The sequence below is a fragment of the Leptosomus discolor genome, chromosome Z (genome assembly GCF_034619465.1).
Source record: "Leptosomus discolor isolate bLepDis1 chromosome Z, bLepDis1.hap2, whole genome shotgun sequence".
Taxonomy (NCBI): domain Eukaryota; kingdom Metazoa; phylum Chordata; class Aves; order Leptosomiformes; family Leptosomidae; genus Leptosomus; species Leptosomus discolor.
This window is the reverse complement of record NC_141419.1, coordinates 40,718,320-40,732,968: the sequence shown is the minus strand read 5'-3', so window position 1 is coordinate 40,732,968 and position 14,649 is coordinate 40,718,320. Positions and strand designations below refer to the sequence as shown.

General features: G+C 41.2%; 1 protein-coding gene across 1 annotated transcript; it reads left to right on the top strand.

Annotated features, from left to right (window-relative positions):
• Positions 1–369: 369 nt before the first annotated feature.
• LOC104353928 (fructose-1,6-bisphosphatase 1) lies at positions 370–10,047 on the top strand. The gene is made up of 7 exons (XM_009960679.2): positions 370–539; positions 3,053–3,215; positions 4,905–4,997; positions 6,040–6,183; positions 7,383–7,520; positions 8,740–8,859; positions 9,856–10,047. The coding sequence occupies exons 1-7, from the start codon at positions 370–372 to the stop codon at positions 10,045–10,047; spliced, it is 1,020 nt and encodes a 339-aa protein (XP_009958981.2).
• Positions 10,048–14,649: the final 4,602 nt, after the last annotated feature.

The window sequence follows — 14,649 nt, the reverse complement described above, 5'->3', positions numbered from 1 at the left end:
TGTGCCATCCACATACCAGATGCCTCAAATATCCGCTCCCCCCCAATGCACGTGAACGAGACACGCTTTGGTAAAAAAAATTAAAAAAATAAATTAAAAAAAAAAATTAAAAAAGGATGCTTGCAGAGTTTCCCCGGCGCGGTTATTTTAGAGGGGCCGGGGGGAAGGTGTGGTAGCGCCCCTCTCCCCGTCCCCGTCCCCGTCCCCGTCCCAGTCTCCGTCCATCCCCAGCCCGGAAGGATGCGGGGGTAGTGGGGCGGGGGGAGGCGGAGACAGCCCCGCCCCGGGCTCTCACCGCCCAGGCCACGCCCCACCCGAGGCTAGTGTTGGTGGCGGCTGCGGCGGCTCCATTCTGCCAGCGCCGCCACCATGACGGACCGCTCCGCCTTCGACACCAATGTCATCACCATGACCCGCTTCGTGATGGAGGAAGGCAGGCGGGCGAAAGGCACCGGGGAGTTCACGCAGCTCCTCAACTCCCTCTGCACGGCCATCAAAGCCATCTCCACCGCCGTCCGTAAAGCGGGCATCGCCAACCTGTGAGTCCCGGGATGCCGGGGGCGAGAGGAGCGCCGGTAGCAGCCCGCACCTCCCCGCGAGTCCAGGGGATCCTGCCGCCTTCGGGGTGGCGGGAATGGGGATGGGGACGGGGAGGTGTCACCCGGAAGGCGTGGGAGTGGGGTTGCATCCGCCCGCCCCCTTGCACAGAGCTGTAACTCACTCCTTTAGCATCCTGGATTTTCTCAAGTGAAATTGATCCCATGACTTTTAAATGATATAAGGCATGCAGCCTTTGAGAGATGTCTGCTGCTGATAGACGTTCATGCAAACCTTCAGCAGGTTTGGGTTCTTTGAACCAAAAGACCAAATGAACAGACTCAAAGACAAAGCCTGCCAAAATATGTCTGAATTATTGCTCATTGAGTCAGTAGCACCGTCTTATGCTATGAGGCATTGAATCAAATTCAGTAGGTTTTTTCCATATTGCATCATAGCAACTTGAGGTTCTCTACGAGGCTGTGGATGTCTAAGGCTTTTAGAAAGAGCACGGGTTAGGAACAGTAGTGTCTGTAGTCAGCCAGTCAGAAGGGAGTTGCTCTGGAAATGCATCAGAAGGAAATTAGAGCTCTTGAAATGTTAGATAACTGAAACTGGTTGTAGGTAACTAATCCCCCTAAGTGCTTTACGTACTGAAGATATATGCTGATCAGGACTTTAAACATTTAGGCCCCTTTGTTACTTAATGCAAAATGTAGTAGAGAAAAAATGAATTTGCCTGTACAAATCATGTAGTGGAAAATATAATAAGCAAAAGGCCTCTGGCAGCACAGAGTAACATTTATTACAAAATTATCACAAAGCTGAAAAATTTGGTGACTGAAGTTAATAAAACAGAAGCAGCTTCAAAGAGAATAAAGATCCTCGACTTTATGTACAATTTTTCTCTGTTTCAACTTCAGACTTTATATAACTGTGAGAGTTTTTTAATCACTATGCGTTAGCCTTTTCATGTGCCTCTTATGTCTATCAGTAAAGACCAGGGTTTCCCATCTGTGACCTGATTTGTAGCAGTCTAAGGTCCCATTCCTCATGTGTCCTACATGTGTGTCTGTTGACAGCTGCCCACAGGATCAATACCTGTGTTGACAGCCTTGCCTTACGATCCGGTATGGTGGATTTGACTCTCCACCAATGCTGGGGTAGCCAGCTTTGGACTTGTGAGCCTTCTTGGGCAATGCATCTCTCACTGTGGGGCTGTGTTCTATAACCAGTGGTGGGATTTTGCTTGGCTATCAGAGAATGTGAACAAATACGGATTGCTGGGTCCCATTTCTTTGGATTGTCCTCAGGCTCAGCTGTACACACAGTGCTGCCCAGCAGTGGAGGTGCAGTCCCTTCCCAGCTGCAGGCTCTGAGCAAGGCGTGCTGCCATCCCCTCCCAGGAGTCCCCAACAGGGGAGGTGTGAGAGCTGTGGCTTCTGGCTCTGTGGAGTTTTTACTCTGAGAATGCGGACTTGTCCCTCTGCTTGGTGTTCAAAGTACATTGTTTAATAAAAACACTTTCACACTTGCAGAAAAATGTTCAAGCTGCTGTAGCAGAGAGACAGAGAAAGACAGGATTATGCCAGGTCTTTTTGTTTGTCTCATGCATTAAACTGAAGAAATACAGTACATTCCTAAAGTAGTGTGTCCAGCATTATTACAAAATCCTGAAATACCAGTATTCAGCCTAATCAATTAATTGTAGCTCAAGTACGTAAGAGTCATCTGACTGTGCAGAGCTGGCTATTGTTTCTTCTCTTCTAAGAGCTAAACTTCCTGTCTCTCTGTTTGGCATGCTTTTGAAATCACCTGTCGCAAGGTCTCCTGGTACTTCCTGATGCCAGATGGTTTGATTCTGATTAGCTTACACAGTTTGTGTTTCGTATTTCTCAGTTGTATCCCCAAGGAAATCTTTACTTCTTCAAATCAAAACCAAAAACGTTGAACCGTAAAAATGTTTATTTATCTGTGAGCAAAGTGTTTCTACTGCCACTTGGACATCATGTTGTTAAACAGAAGCAAATTACATACAGAAGTTAGTGTAACTAGTGTTGCCAGATCTGTTGTTATTTTTTAAATACAGTTTTTCTAATGAAGTCTTAGATTTTAGGGCATGCAGCTATAATATCGGAGCCTAGGATTCAGGGGCAGTGTTTAGGTCTTAAAGTTAAAAGCCCATTAAATAACATTACAATTATTGTAATTCAGCCTTCACTGCCTGCTCTGGCTATGTTTGCCTATAGTTTATGGACTATTGAAAAGGTGATTCCTTTTTTTGTGTTCCTCACATTTATTGTCTTCTACATTTGCCACCACAGCTAATGTTAGCAGGTCTCAGCAAGAATCCACTGGAGAGAAAATAAAAAACAGGCTTAGAGAACTGAGATATCATCCAAAAGTGATGTTTGTTTTACGAGATTTTTACAAGCATAATGCTGCCAGAAGCAGGATGCTTTGGAAGATGTAGTGCCCCGTTGTCACAAAATGCTCTCTTTTTCCATTGTTCTAGTTATGGAATTGCTGGATCTACCAATGTGACAGGAGATCAAGTAAAGAAGCTGGACATCCTTTCCAATGACTTGGTGATTAATATGCTCAAGTCATCCTTCAGTACATGTGTTATTGTGTCAGAAGAAAATAAAGACGCTGTGATAGTGGAAACGGAAAAACGGGTTAGTAGCTTTGAAGGTTCTCCCTGCTTGGTTTCAAATCAGCCTTTACAGGTGTACTGCTTCAGATCGGAGAATCTGAAACAGAGCTAAAAATTTCAGAAAACATGTACTTTTCTATAGTGATGAATCAAGAGGGGAGCCAGGGGAGAGCATGTTAGTGAACATTTGTCTGTTCTGTAATTTCTGCTCTCAAGAGTGATGTTTGGTGGATTTTCTCCTGTGTTGTTCCTCCCCACTTTCTTTTTTCCCCATCTTCTAATTGTGGAGGAAACTTATTTCTTGTTTTCTCATCTGATTGCTGGGACTATGCTCTGAGACAGACAAGTCCTTTTGTAAAGTAGCTTTGTCAGTGGGACACTGAGGAGCTGTTCTGTGCAGGTCAAGTCTTGAGTTCTTTAATTCATGCAAATTCTCTTGAAAGACTTAGCAACAATGAAACAAAAATAATTTTTACTTCTTTGTTATTATTTGTAGTCACAAGTCTGCGTGCATTTGTTGAGTGATAGTTCCTTTTTCCTAGCTAATATTTTGGTGTGATCATGTAAAAATCTGCATAAAAATTTAGTGAAAACGAACAACTAAAACATGATTTAGAAAGTATAATAATGTTTGCTTTGTCGAAGCAGTTCTCTCTTTCTCTCCCTGTTGACTGATCTTCAAAATTGATTTTATAGGCATTGGATGAACAAAGATTGCTTTAGATCTGAACAAATATGATTTTAGATCCTCAAAGATCACGGAGGGAGGCACAGCGTTAATGCTTTTCTAAACTAAATGTGAGCTAATGTAGTGTTTTTATCAGAATTCTTACATATAATTCCCAGAGCAGAGCATTGCTGAACTTAAATAAATTTCTGGCATGCAAGGTGAAATAAAATGAAAAGCAAATAAACACTTAGTGTTGTTACATGTGATTATTAAAAAGACTGTGGATAAAATAAGGGGAAAACAAGCTATTTAAAAGGTACAGTTGATTCGGCTGCTTTCCCTGGCAATCTCCTGTAACTATAGGAATCCATAATACAGCAATAGGCAGGCAACATTCTTTTTGGGGGGGGCACCTTTCCCTCCCCAAAAAAGTATGAGCCCACAGACTGGCTAGGGTAATTTCTGACCATCTGTCCATTCAGAGCACAGATAAAGTGAAATGTGTAATTTGTGAATGGTGGGTATTAAGGGCATTTTTAATGTCTCTAATTTTATCTGTACAAGAAAAAGGCTAATCTTCTTCATTTGTTTTCTTCCTTATAATTGAGACAGCCCTTTTGTAAGAGATGAGAAAGTGTAGCCTAAGTGGCAGATAATACAGGATGTCTGTCAAAATGGATTGGCATTAATTAAATAGATGAAGCTAAAATAATCATTAAAAAGTATTCTCTTGGGGGGGTTGTTTGTTTATTTCTTTGTTTTTAAATTAAAAAATTGTGTAGGAAAACTTCACGTTTCCCATGTCATCATCTATTACTTACTTTAAAGATTTCCTAGTTTCTGCTGTGTCACAAATCACACAGTTGTAATCAAGAATGAAATCTGGGCCAAAGAATTTATAACATTAGAATTCAGTGCCTTCATAATCTATAAAAGCCTTTTAGTTTATATTGCTCTGAAAGCCTCTGAGAAAATCTACCTACTGAAATATTTTTATTTCAGGGAAGTGAGTAAATAGTGTCACTTTTTTGTATTTTCTAGGGTAAATATATAGTCTGCATAGACCCTCTAGATGGCTCATCGAACATTGACTGCCTTGTTTCCATTGGGACCATCTTTGCCATCTATAGAAAGGTAAAATGCTTTCATGTAGTACAGAAAAACTATTATTGTGCACCTTTTGATGAAAAATAATTGCATGTGAAGACTTAACAAAATCTAACCCAACTTGTTTGTGAAAGAGATTTTCAGGACCAACTTTACGTTAAATCTGCTACTTCACAGACACTTCTATAAAACATTTGTGAGGGATTGGCTTTAGTCTTGTAGAAGATGAGGTACCTGTATGTACATGGAAACCTGGCTGATAATTAGCCAGCTAAAGGAATTACCCCTTGTGAACAAATCACAAATCGAACAAATCGGGTCTTAGATTTCATGAATGTTTGTGTTGAAACAAAATACCACATGTTTATCATCTACTTGGGGAATGTGCTTTCAGGTTTTCTTGTTCTCTGCACTAATAGTATTCAGGTAGCCTGAGGACAGGCTTCAAACACAAACCTGAGCTGAAACATGGCATGTGCATTTGAAGTGTCTAATTCACTCTGAAAGGCAGAAACATTGCCTGAAGGAGCTTGAAATACCAGACTTACATGTCACAAGATGGGGGAACAAGTAAGTCAGATAAAACGCACCTGACTGTCCATTTTAATCATCTTTTGTATGTTGTCATACATTCCAAAGTAACTATTTTCAACTTCATTTTTGTATGAAGCAGAAGAAAACAAAAAAATCCCAAGTACTTTTGCTCATCTGTGAACTCCATGACTCATGTTTCGTTCCTTGCTTTTCAACTGTGCCTTGGAGTCTTCCTCCAAGCTGTGTTCATCATCACCTACAAGGCAGTACACAGTTCTATATTATGACCTTAATCCTTTCCTGCTTCCTGCATTCCAACTAGGCTTATACAACAGCATTTCTAAATCAATGTGTTTGTCTTCTCCATATAATTTGTATTAGTGCACCCAGTAGGCATTTCAATTGTGGATCATGGAAGCATTTGTGCCACCTCATGCGTGGATGTGGAGTAGAAGACAATCCCTACCCCAGAAAGTCCAGTTATGTACCAACTATGGAAATGAAGTAAAGTTGACTATGTTCCTTCTTATTCTAGGTGTCCCCTGATGAACCTTCTGGGAAAGATGCTTTACAACCTGGGCGTAATCTTGTGGCAGCTGGTTATGCTCTCTATGGGAGTGCCACAATGCTAGTACTGGCCACTTCGGCTGGAGGTGTCAACTGTTTCATGCTGGATCCGGTGAGTATGTCTTCTGTTTCTTTTATCTTTGTTAGGGATAACAAAGTACTGTCTATAAGAACCCTTTGTCCCCCTCAAAAATCAAACAAACAGCAATTTTCAAGCTAACGTGGAGAAATGAAGTACACTCAATAACCCATCAGCAATAAAGTCAAGAGATTTTTACAACATTCTGCCTGCCTGCTGCAGCAGTGCTACATGTAATTCAACAACAGGAAGACAGCAGAGTCAGTGAAGCAAATATACAGCATGTGCCAAATCATGTGTTTAAAATGAGCTGTTTTCTGCAATGCAGAATGCCCTTTAAGTCTTGTCTTTTCCTTAATGCTAGGGCCTTAGTAAACCAGAGAAGCAGAAATATTTAACCTTCTTCTGTGTTTTCAGATCCCACCATGATGTGTAGAAGAGTAAGTGATGTGTGTGGGTGTTTGACATTCTAGCATGTGTTGGCTGTGTGAGTTTTAAAATAAAAGCTATATTGATCACAGCAGAAAGTAGTTTGCTTTAGTGATCTTTTTTTTTGTAATCGGTTAATCAGGCTGTGCCACCTGCCCATATGAAATTTTTGGAACCTGCAGTGATCAAGCAGACAGAAATATAAGTTGCTGCTCCCTGTTAAGTAACAGCTTAAGTAGCTGCATGTATTTTTGTCTATATTCAGATAGCAGATTTAACTTTGAGCATGTGTGCATGTTATTTTGTTTATTTTTAGCCCTAACTTGGAAATTTACTTTAGTGAAAACTAAACAGACCAGCCCTTGGTTACAGAGATTGGCTCTCTTGACTCCAGGCTTCCAGTTAGCCCAAGCTAAGACAAACTGGAATTTATGAGTATCTACAGCTATCTGAAGATGTTTATGCATTGCTTCAACTGGCATTCTCAGTTTCCAAACCCTTCAGAGCTGTACTTTTACTATAAGTCTAGCAAAAGAGAGGAGAGCTAAATAGATTTAAGGCAACAGCATATTTCGGTGTAGAAAAGCTATAAAGAACTGGGAATGGTAATATGAAGGGCTTGCATGACCCCAGGTTTCATGCTTTGTCTGTGTTTTGTGGATAAACAGAACACTTCACATTATTAAAGAAAGTGGCAGTGATACTGAATTTTTCCTAAATTGTATGTATGATTCGTTTTTGCCTTGGTATGTAAATAAATGAACAATTAATATTAACAAATTGTTTTTCTTTCATATTGTTAGGCAATTGGAGAATTCATTTTGGTGGATAGGGATGTGAAAATCAAAAAGAAGGGAAATATCTATAGTCTAAATGAAGGCTATGCAAAGTACTTTGATCCTGCAGTCACAGAGTATCTCAAAAAGAAGAAATTCCCTGAGGTAAAAGATCCTGTTTCAGAGAAACTTTCTGTTGACAAGCAACACTCATAATTTCCAACTTTATGATCAATCACTCTCATGCACTGTTCAAAGCTCATTTTCCTTTCCTGTCTATTTAAAATGTATCTTCATGTAGGACTGATAATTAGAGCAGCAGTTGATGTGACCAGATATTTCACCATCCATCAGTACTGCACTGCACCTCTTTTGTATATTTTTTTGCTTTCTTTCTTTTTTTCTTTTTTTTTTTTTCTTTTCCTTAATGTTCCTTCCTGGCTAAGGACCTGAGTAACGGTGCTGGAGGCAAAACTGGGTATTTGCTAGTGAAGTAAAGAGGAAGTCTTGTGTGGCGAAGAAATTGGATTGACATGTGTGTTAGATTGCTGCTTCCTCACTGCAGCATTCAAGTAGACAGAGAGCCGAGTGGGGATGGCAGTGGGTCGTTGCTCAGTGGTAACACAAGCTGGGTCCTGAGGGGGTCTCTCACTTGAAAAGCTAGTGTAGTGTCAGGGTTTGCTTTGTGGTCGTGCGACTTCCTGGTGTCAGGAGGCCTGAAGCTCTGAGGAGTGCCTGTAAAAATCATGTCTGTTCTCATGCCTTATGTCTGTAGTCACTGGAGTTATTATGTCAACAAGGATGTGTAAACATTTAGTGTTGTTCAGTGTTCGTGTCCCCTCCTGATTTGCTGATCTTGCTGTGAACAAAGACTGGCATTTTCATCTGGCATCTTGCCAGGCTTAAGGTGTTGTTTATTTAAATATTAAAATATACTCTCTAGAGTATAAGGAAATAATATTAGTACTCAACTATTAACTTCTTCTTAACGAAAAAGTTATAGAAGCTAGCCAAAAATGGGTAGAAGTAGGAAAGATGACTTCTTTTGCTGCTTGATATTTTTTTCAGCTATGAAAGAAAACCCTGACATCAATTCCTAGCACTTGATCTTTTTGCTACTAGAAAAGCAGTATTTTCTAAGGGTTAGAGCACTGATAGAGAGCTGGGATGTATTTTCTGTTGTTGGCACTACTACTCATCTATCCTGAAACCTTCTGTCAGTCCTTTCCCAATTAGAAAATGAGGAGAAAACTGAAATGTTCTCTGACCTGACAATACAATGACAATATAGAGGAGTTAGAGGTTATGACCACTAAGAGAGGGGAAAAAAATATATTAAATTGATATGCTTGAAAGTTACATTTATTTAAATGTCTTTCTGTAGGATGGCAGTTCACCATATGGTGGGAGGTACATAGGATCTATGGTGGCTGATGTGCATCGCACGCTGGTGTATGGAGGAATCTTTCTGTATCCTGCTAACTCCAAAAGTCCCAAGGGAAAGGTACACTTGAATAAGCCCAGTTATAGAAAATGTTACATTATCTAGATATTTCACTATCACAGGTCAGTATTTTGATGGCAGAACATGTGCTTTATAACTTCGTAGCTTGCACCTCTGGTGTGTGGGTTTGACCACCCCTTGCACACTGTCACGAGTGACAGCAGCTTGTTGTCAGATACCCGTTTTAGGGAGGCTGCTAATCTGTTTCAACTGCACTAACTTCTCTTTATCCCCAAACATATTCAGGTTATGGAACATACCAGAGAATGTGCTGCTTAAACAGGCTTCTCTGTACCATCTCAGCCTAAATGTTGCTGGCCCCAACTGAGCAAAACATTACAAACCAAACAGCCCACATTACCCTGAGATTCCTATTACAAGCTAGTATGTAAGAAGCCTAAATGTAGTGCTCCACTTACAAGAAGCTCTGACAAAGAGAAAACCGTCTACATCTTGTACTTGGTAACACTGCCTCATCTGGAGGCACTGTGGCTGGCTGCCTCTGCCAGGACAACAGTCAGTCAGGGAAGATCACACACAGGCTGACAAGGGGAATGTTTATTCAGGAAAGACCTTTCATCTATTTTGAAATTGTCCGTAAATTATTGCTGCAGGTTGCAGATAAGATGCAGTTATTCATTAGAGAAACCTAATGGCACACTCAGGGCCAGTGTTTTTATTTCTTTTCACACAGTCCTACATGGTCTGCTGCCTCGTTAAAGGTTGGGTCTTACATATGAGCTTTATCTCTGTGTAAAGAGCACAATGCAAACATGAGCTATGAAGAAAGCACTCAAATTGGGCAAATCCAGCATTTACTGTGTTTTGTTTCAAAGAAAAATCCACACAATTTCATTCTTGGAGTCAAAGTTTATGTGACATATGGAGTACTTGGAGTGTTGACTGGTTTTCAATCAAGCGCCAAATATATTTACATTTCATGATTCTCAGTATTGCCTGGGCTGACCACTGTAATTTTGATTTTTTATCTTCTAGCTGAGACTGCTCTATGAATGTAATCCTATGGCTTTTGTTATTGAGAAGGCTGGGGGAATAGCAACAACTGGGCATCAAGCAATACTAGATATAGTGCCTGAGGATATCCACCAAAGAGTGCCTGTTGTCTTGGGATCTCCTGATGACGTGAAGGAGTACCTTGAGATAGTCAAGAAGCATTCAGCTAAGTAAAGAAAGCTTACTGAAGTCACTGTGCAGATGGGAAGAAACGCCTTACAGCTGAACCAAAGAACTCACTGCAGTACTGCAAGACTGAACTGTCTGACCTCTGTAGCAAAAAAAGCAAATGAGCCATATTTTCATAAGATTTTTTTTAAAGTGAAATCTTGGGCAATTGCATTGTGCAATGAAAGGCATTAAAAGATTGCATTAAAGGAAGCATTAAAAGTAAAAGCAAGGGAAAATATGTTTGCTTTTTCGTTTATCATTTGTGATTGCACAAAAGCCACTGTGCTACAAGGAAATACTCTGTTGCACTCAATAACTAGAGGAAGATTCAATTTTCTCGAACAAGCTACAGACTATCACTGGCATATCTGTCTGTGTCCTCTTCTAAAAATCTTGAGGGGACAACCCAGCAGCCTCTTACAGTGAGTGGTCAGTCTCTAGTTCTCTGGCAATAAATATAAATGCTAATGTGGACACCTTCAGACATTGCTTCTAGGCCCCAGAAGTTACTCACTGTACTTCAGTCTGGGCTTATTCTGATCAAGAGTTAACGTTTGTAAAGCACGTATGTTAGTGTATGTTACTTCTGACACATACTGCTAATATTGCCAGCTGATACTCTGTCAGATCAAGTTACACAAGGATAGAAAATGACATTTTGGAGGTGGATTTTTAATTTGATAAGGAGCATGTGTGGACAGCTTGGTACCATTCTGCTGTGACGAGACAGCTATCTTTACCAGAAATTAGCCTGCTTGCTTGATAAAAATTGAACCTGTGTGTTGTTAGCAACCCCTGCTCTGGCCGTTCTTTGTGTTATTTTGGGAGCATGCATTACCACAGAAAGGATTCTGCTGTGCAAGCAGAGGTAAGTTGTGGAGATCCCCACAAAGCATACTGACATTTAATATGCTGATTCAGAGCATGCTGCTGGGAACACGATGTTAGTGCTTGGAAGCTAGATGGGCTGTCCACCTCTCTGGGTATGGTTTATGGCTGTGGCTCACAAGCCTTTTGAATCAGTCCAAATCTGAAAATCTTTGACGTTTCTCACTGCCCACTTACTTTCACCAATCTCAGACTAAGGGACACACGGATGTTGCTGTTGGGTAGACTGCCACTGAACATTCACTCATACCATGGTCTGGGAGCCCCTGTCTATGGGTGCAATGAGCTATAAGCCTGCTTATCTGAAGATTTTGCATATATCAGTGCAGACAGTCTGTCGGAGCTTTGTTTTTCTTGTAAAAAAAGAAGAAAAGAGTGTGGGGAAACCTAGAGGCCATGGTGTGAAGGCATGCTCTGCAGGGGCTAACACACCAAAAAACCTGGTGGCTCTTGTTCTGACACAAGTTGCATTTGGGGCATTTGGAGGTGTACTGGCAAACCTTAGATGGGTGTATGTATGCACCTGTTCTCTAAAGTGATAAGGGACAAGGCAGGGACTGAATGGCCTAGTTTCTGCTGAAAGTGTTGTTTCTGATGAGGCTTTGTTAGTGAAGACAGGGCTTTCAGGGACCTGAACCCTTAAATGATTTGGACAGTCCTGGAAGTCTCCCCTGAGCTCTTGTTCAGTTTTCATGCTGTGAGGATCTAAGTTTGGCCCTGCACAGGATCACACTCCTCTATAGGCCAAACTCTGCTCTGGGAAGAGCAGACTAGAGCTTACGTACTTTGCCTGATATGTACCTGCAAAATCAGGCACCCCACAAGCAGTAACCATGTGGTGTGCTGTCTAATTTCTGATTAATTCTCCTCCGGGAGAATGCTCAAACCCACATTTCCCAGCAAGCTGCCGTTGTTGCCACTCTGGGGGCCAGCCTGCAAAGGGTGGGTTTATCACCCTGACCTGCGAATGCTGTGCCATGATGTGGGAGAGTACTTCATGTGACCAGACAGTGAATGGGACAACCATGCACTAGGAGACTCCTGTGGTCCAGGCTTTTCTTTGCAGGCTGCTGTTTCTTGTGCTAGGACCAATGCTGCTTTCTCTGCCTCTTCATGTGAGCAGCTGACCACTTGGATATGGCCATGCTCTCGCTTTTGTAAAAAAAAAACCCACAATCTATGCATCTGTTTTGTCTTTTGTTGTGATTTCTAAAGAAACAGCAAATCTCTCTGTTTTGACAAGGTGTGAAGGTACTAGTAGCAGCTGGAGATTGCTACCTTGCATGCTGAAACATTTACCAATGGAATTGCATATTTCTATCCTGAGCATTTCCTTACTTGCTGGCTCTGACACAAGCCCCGCAGCACTTTAAAGGGCTCCAAGCTGACTAAATCAGCTACAGCAGAGAGCATGCTGAGAAGGACTCTAAACCTCTCCCATGTTCTGGATGCTGCTGCTAGAGGAAAGTGCAAGATTGTTGTAACGCACAACTTTTTAAGACTGTTAAGTTTTTAATTCGGCCTGTCCCTAGAGCCATAGCTGGACGCAATTTTTTATTTAATGCACTAAGCAGAGAATAGTAAGAAGGCGTTACAGCTTTTTGTCTGTCTTTCCGTAAATCAATTTGGACTACAGTGCCTCACTAATCTGTTGGCACAACTTAATAGACGGTATCCACACCAGCCATTTTTGCCTAGTTATAGTAGTAATTCCTCAGCTGTATTCTACCCTCAACCTCTTCAGGAATCCCTGGGCTGCATGTATCTGTTTTTAAAAAACCATACTGGCAGCAGGTAAAGGTTATAGAAGGAAAGGCAATGTTCCCTGTGTTTGCTAGGTCAGTTTCCAGTGTTTCAGTTTTGCCTGTAGGCTGACATTTTATAGTTAGCATTTTTCACATTGTGAGCTGTGTTTCTCTTTCTATCTGTAATACATAAGCCCACGTTTGAATAGCAACCCCACATAGCCACCAGTGAGAACTATTAAGTAATCTCCTTCTACAGCCCCCTTTCAAGAGCTCAACCTGTTCGTGAACACGGGGTGGGAGGGTAGGTTTGTCACAAGTTCCGCCTTCAGCCCCCTATTGCAGTACTAGCCACTGCCCCCGACTCAGAGACTGAACTGTGGCATTTGGTGAAAGGTCACCAGCTCAAATTTCAGCCGGCATCATCCAAGCGACTAACATTTCAAATCAGTTAGAAAAGGTGTCACCTTTAAGGCACAGGACTAGCCTATATGCCAGTGGAAGTGTGAATCAACCCTGATAGCTCTTGTGTAACGTTTATATTAGAGGGCAAATCTCCCATGGTCTGTCCAATTGAGGTTTTTTTTTTTTAACCTTTCTATGCTGTTCCAACCCATCTTACTGAGCAGTTCTCAGGCTTATAAAGAGTTATCAGACACTTTTCAAACAATTTGATTTCTCTCCCCCTCTCCCCTCCTTAAATAGTTTATATAGCGTAATAATTCAGTTTAATCATTCAGCATTTTATCACTCAGTGGGATCACAATATTTATTAAACAGGGTAAAGTTTTTATGCAACCAGGTCTTGTGCCTTTACCCAAGTTCTATTTTTTTATTTCTCTTCTTGCTCCACTGTGGGCTGCAATATTTCTGGAAAGTTTGGGTGTAGAGTCTGTGTTGTTTACATATTAGTGTAAGTTAAGTGCTTATTGAAGGGGTGTTGAGCAGCACCTTAAAGCATTTTGCTTTATGCATACTAAAAAGTATCTCTTACTCGTAAAAAGCATTTGGGGATTTTTCAGTCTGAAAAAAAAAAAAAAGAAAAAACAAAGAGGCAAATAATGGACTTGGACCTTGTAGCTCTGAGGACACTCTTTGAACCACTAACTCCAAAACAAACTTTCTGTTGGAAGGTGATCTGAACTTTGTCTTTTTGACCAGTATAAAAGATCACTTGGAACGAACAGTGAAGAGGATTCGCGTGTGATGTTTTGACAAATGTTAGAAGCCATAGGCTAACCCCCACATCATTTCTTATTTGCTAAATTGATAGGGTATTCCGATAGTATTCTAGTAACACAGCAGAGAGATTTTGCCTTAAAAGAATTTTAGTACTGGTCAGGCTGACCACTGCCATGATGACGAAATAATGTGCAGAATGTAATGGCTGTGCCTTAAGCCAGCAGATCTGTTTGTGTGTATAATGTGAAAGCTGTCCCCTTCTTTTATTAATAGCACCATGTGCTACCCCAGAGCTCCCTAAATATGTTATATTTTGGTTTTATACAAAGTTTGTTTGAAGAAGGAAGGTCTCCTAACCTGGCAAAACTGCTCTGGAATATTTACCCTGTGACGTGAATCATATCATATACTTTAACTAGATCACAGCGGTAAAAAAAAGTCTTCAAGATCACTTTCTTCTTCCACCATTGCCTTACAGGACATTGTGTGAAAACTGCCTGTTGCTCCACCTGAGGAGCTCTGCTCACCAGTCCTTCCTCCGTGTTAGAATGAGACTTGAAAAACATTCCCAAAGCTAAGCATATGGGATGTCAGCAGCACTGAATGGTGTCTCTCTACCTGTTGCTACTATTCAGTGCTGTCAATCTCCAAGGCCTCTGCTTGAGGCTGGTTTCAAAGTAGAAAGCCTTAGCATTCAAATTCCTTTACAACTCTCTAAGTAATGTATTGTTCATAGGTGAAGAGACGCTTTTAGGAAAATCCAAATAAATGCTAAAGATTAAAAAAGATG

Excerpts from the sequence above, each read along its gene's own strand:
- LOC104353928 (XM_009960679.2), top strand. The coding sequence starts at position 370 with ATGACGGACCGCTCCGCCTTCGACACCAATGTCATCACCATGACCCGC. Across the intron at positions 540-3,052 it reads AAAGCGGGCATCGCCAACCT|TTATGGAATTGCTGGATCTA; the intron begins GTGAGTCCCGGG and ends CCATTGTTCTAG. Across the intron at positions 4,998-6,039 it reads TCTTTGCCATCTATAGAAAG|GTGTCCCCTGATGAACCTTC; the intron begins GTAAAATGCTTT and ends TTCTTATTCTAG.